The 4,701-nt window shown below is 29.4% G+C and overlaps 1 protein-coding gene across 1 annotated transcript; it reads left to right on the top strand.

Moving 5' to 3' along the window:
* The first annotated feature begins 1,220 nt into the window (after positions 1–1,220).
* LOC8282887 (prefoldin subunit 1) lies at positions 1,221–4,152 on the top strand. Its single transcript, XM_002522892.4, has 6 exons — positions 1,221–1,367; positions 1,476–1,529; positions 1,637–1,742; positions 1,838–1,844; positions 1,961–2,045; positions 3,843–4,152. The coding sequence occupies exons 1-6, from the start codon at positions 1,344–1,346 to the stop codon at positions 3,954–3,956; spliced, it is 390 nt and encodes a 129-aa protein (XP_002522938.1). The 5' UTR covers positions 1,221–1,343; the 3' UTR covers positions 3,957–4,152.
* Positions 4,153–4,701: the final 549 nt, after the last annotated feature.

Genomic DNA, 4,701 nt, shown 5'->3' with positions numbered 1-4,701 from the left:
GAGTGTGAGGACCAATCATCTTCTTTCCTTGAAGAAATTCTGAATTTAGAGAGACTTTTTATCTTCAAGCTTGTTTTTATGTCGTTCTATTCAATTACCATGATCATTGGATTAAATATGTCAGACTAGTTTTCCTACGTGTTTAGTTTAGCCTTTTTACTTATGTATGAACCTTGTTATCTTTTTAGTTGATGAATGATTTCTTTGCCTTCATATCTTTATTAATTTCAGTTATTATTGTTGGTTGATTATTATATTAATGTAATAATATAATTGTTCAAAAATATTTAGGTTGAATGTATTAGAAACATCATCTTTATTTCAATTATATTGGTAAAAGAAACTGTAGTTGCATCATTAGCTTGAGTAAATAAATAAAAAAGAACATCACCGTTTCATTTATTAGATTTATGCTTAAGGTTAAGATAAGGGGAATACTAAGTAATTGGCTAGGCTAAATATTATTTTTATCATATAGTTTTTATAAATCATATCATTTTGTATATTTATTTTATAGTTTATTTTAGTTCTTTTATGAATATTATATTTTCTCAAATTATTAGTTATAGAGTGTTTAAAATTATTTTTAGTATTTTTCTGTGATACTTAGTCTATATAATAGTGGTTTTACAGTTCCTTAAGAAATCAACTTGATATGAATTTATTGTTTGCTATAAGAACGGTCGTGCACTTATGAATACGAACTTATAAATATTAACCATATACAAAATACGTTAAAATCTTCGTATATTATACAAATAAGATGAGATAAAATAATAATATATAAAATAAAATATATTATAACACTATTATTTTTAATATATATATATGAACGGTTCATACACTTGCGAGGAAAATATTAGCATTGTATATTATTTATACAATAATACATAAAATATAAAAATAGTTCGTGCATTTGTAAGTATTAACTTACAAACATCAATCATATATAAAAATGTTTTCTTATATTATATAAATAAGATGAGATATTACAATAATACCGAAAACAAAATATATTATAACACGTATTATTTTTAGAATAATTATTATATAAAAAATATTTTTAAAATAAAATTTAAAAAATTTAAAATTTTAGTATAAAGTTTATTTTTTTATTTATAATAATTCAAATTAAGACTGAAATTTTTTATCACTTTTTAAAAGTTATTTTTATATAAAATAACATTATAGAGGTTTTTGGTTAAAGAAAAAATTATAGTGGTTTTACTGTATATTAAATATTTTTATTAATAAAATATTTTTAGCAAGAATGACTAAAACCGAACCCTGCAGTGGGATGGGTTAAATTAGCTTGCACTAGGTTCTCTTTCGTTGTTTCTCCAATGGCAGACGATAACATTAGAACTGTAAGTTCTTTTTTATTTTTAACTAATTTAAATTAGCTCTCTATCTATTAAACCTTACGGATCTTAAACAATCTCTTCTGTTCTTTTCTTTTCTAATAATTCTGTTAGGCCTTTTTAGAGATTCAGGGTCGCATGATTGAAACCACTGCCAAACTAAAGCAGGTATCTTTATTATCACATTTTCTTAAAGTTCAATGTTGGTAACTGAACTTTTTTTTTTTTGTTTTTAGTGTAAATAAAATAACGGGTTGGTGGTAATTTTGGAAAAGGTGCAAAACCAGATGAGAACTAAAGAGGGAGAGAAGAAGAGATCTTTCTTGACATTGGAGGAGCTTCGTCATCTTCCTGATGATACTAATACCTACAAATCTATTGGTATTCTTTTTCCCTTTCTTTGTTTTGTTGGGTCTGTTTCAGATTTTGAAATTTTAGCTCTGTTGATTCACTTTTCTGTTCTGTTGGTTTTGCAGGGAGAACGTGAGTACTGCTAGTGCATAAATAATTGATTTGTTAGTGGAATTTTTTGGATTTGACATGATGAATACTCAATACCTTTTTCTCCTTTTCTTTTGTGTGTGTATATGTGTTGGCAGGTTTGTTTTGGAGCCAAAATCAGTTCTGATGACTGAACAAGAACAGAAACTTAAGGACAGTGAGACTGCAATTTCTTCACTTGAGGTTTCTCTTTTCTTTCTCTATCGTTCTATTGTGCAATGTGCATGATGCTATGTTTTTAATTTAATTGAAAACCAACCCCGGTTTACCTATATACTCTTTGGTCTATTTTTAGTGTGTTTCATATACATGAGATGCAACAATTTGATTCAATTCTATGTTGATTTCTGTCCTTCTAAAGTTATTGCCTATATGTGATTTCTATCAAAAAATCTCTTTAAATAACTCATGTTGATACCTTTTCAGTATCATGTATACTGTAGCGTTTTCTCCAACCTTGCTTTTGATGTACACACTAAATTTTAGGTATTGAATCAGCATAATTGTTCACAGTGTCCTCATGATTTTCGTTTCTTCATTTTCTGAATTTAACTATTGCTATGTATAAGATGTCGAGAAAAGTAAAAACTTAGAAACCCAAGGAGAATTAGTTTGATGTCAGTATGCAAGAAAACTTGTATATTGACAGACTAAGAGAACCTGAAATAAGAAATGACACTTAGCATAGTTACTGCAAGCTCACAGCCTTTCTACAATCCTCTCTTGCTCTCAATAGGACTGGTGTCTTCCATTCGAGCAGTTATTAGTTCCTTTATTTCCTTCTAGAATTTCTTAGTTGGTTAAATGTGAAAAACCCAAGGTCTTATTCGTAGGCGATTTAAGTTGGTTAAGAAAGAAGCAGGGAAGTCTATGATTTCTTTTAGTTAAGTTGTTAGAGGGGGACAACTATCTTGGATTTTGTTTTCCAAGGAGGAAGTGAATGTAAGAATTCGAAATTGCTAAAATGGCGGGATGGAGGAATAGATAATCAACGCCTAAAACTTATATGCAATGCAGGAGATAGTTTATGGTATATTCTCAATGGACTCTCCCAACTCAACTTCTTTTTTGTAATTCAAGAATTCTAACTTACTTTGGTTATACTAGTCTCGATCTCCATGGTTGAGGCATTAGATAATGGATGGTGGTGCATTTCCATGTGCTTGAATTAGGGTGAGCATTATTCGCGTTAAGCTGAGCCAAACTGGGACATTTAAGGTTTTTATGGTCTTATCTTTTTACATTTTGGTTTGTTTTCAGTCTTTTAAAGAGTCAAAAACAGTAAAACCCCAAACCAAGCCAATTGAATTAATCTAGATATGAAGTGTAACTAATATGTAATGCATTCATACTCTATCGTTGTCATAGACACTGAAAACTTAAGTTATAACATTACAAAATCCCTTATGTTTTTCCTATTGCCTCCTCTCCTTGGCTCGAAGAAAGACTGGCCGCTCCCTCTGTTTCTCTTCTCATCTTCCTCTTATTTCTCAAATCTTTCTTTACCTTTCATCTTATATGAATCTTTTTGATCAAGACTTGGTTAAATACCTTGATTTTGTTCTTGAATATGTACTTATCTCAGTTATAGTGTATTTTTCTTTGATTTATCCTTTTCTTTTTGTTCTATCAATTTCAGTTAAATTTAACTTGTTTCTGGACAGATTTCTTAGATTTTAAATTCAGTAAAATACTGAATTAAACAAGCCAAACCTAGCCAATATATTTTGTTCTGTTTGGATCTGTTTATACCTGTTACTGGGTTCTGTTTGGTTTTGAATTCTAATAAATACGGTTGTTTCACTTTTAATAATTACCAAAAGGAAGCAAACTGGCCAATGCACATCCACAATGCTTGAATTCATAAATGTTACCACTGAAAATTTGTTTTGGAACATGAGCTATAGTTCAAACGTACCGGACATTTTGTCCATTCAAATTCAGCAGAAATAAGCGAAAGATTGTTGTGCTTTTGGACAGACCTCAAAGGAATACTTGGAAAAGCAAATGGCCGAGGTGGAGAACAACTTGAGGGAGCTTTTGCAGCAAGATCCGGGTCTTGCTCGTCAGATAATGTCCATGAGTGTAATGTAAGTTTGGCGTTTCAGGGAAAAATGTTGCAACATATTGTGGTTCCCATTTGAAAGGGTAATAGGGAATGTTGTGGTAAGAATGTTGTGAAACTTCTTTTTCTTGTAAGAATGCATTATGTAGTTGGTTTGCTGGCTTATTTCATTTGTCAAATAGTTTGGTTTAAACAATACTTGCTATTTATTTATTTATTTAACTAGCTTGCTTTCTTTTCTTCAGAATGCCACTGCTTGATGTATTAACTGACATATATTTAGCTAAAAGCACAAACACATATCGTGTTTGGTGTGTATTAGGTGCATGTATATGTCGGAGAAGCATCCGATACGAACATTTCTATCCTTTTGAAGGGTTAGTACTCTTTAGATAGTTAGAGTGTTTGAAAATCCAACTTATCACTTATAAATAAATAAAATGCTTAGCTTGTTAACTTTATATTGGTTTGATGACATATCTTGGCCCAACTTAATTAAGTAAAAACTACTCAAAAGTGATAAGTAAAATATTTAACTTAAAATAAAACGCTTAATTATTGAATTTTAGAAAATATATTAAAGTGATTTTTATAATTTTAATATATTTTTAAATTTGACAAAGATAAGTCAAAAGTCTTAAACTTCTAAGATCTTATAATCATCCACGATTACTTGAATTCTTAATTTTATAGTAAAGAATCCTAAACTCTTAAATTTCAGTGGCAAATTTATCACCTAAGCTTAAGTTAATATCTTCAAAGAACCATTTTATT

Source organism: Ricinus communis, chromosome 2, assembly GCF_019578655.1.
Source record: "Ricinus communis isolate WT05 ecotype wild-type chromosome 2, ASM1957865v1, whole genome shotgun sequence".
Lineage (NCBI taxonomy): Eukaryota > Viridiplantae > Streptophyta > Magnoliopsida > Malpighiales > Euphorbiaceae > Ricinus > Ricinus communis.
This window is presented reverse-complemented; position numbering and strand designations above follow the sequence as displayed.

What these genes read in the sequence shown, in the direction of transcription:
- LOC8282887 (XM_002522892.4), top strand. Translation starts at nt 1,344, where the DNA reads ATGGCAGACGATAACATTAGAACT. An exon ending in CAGACGATAACATTAGAACT is followed by an intron (nt 1,368 to 1,475) that starts GTAAGTTCTTTT and finishes TAATTCTGTTAG; the next exon opens with GCCTTTTTAGAGATTCAGGG. An exon ending in CTGCAATTTCTTCACTTGAG is followed by an intron (nt 2,046 to 3,842) that starts GTTTCTCTTTTC and finishes GCTTTTGGACAG; the next exon opens with ACCTCAAAGGAATACTTGGA.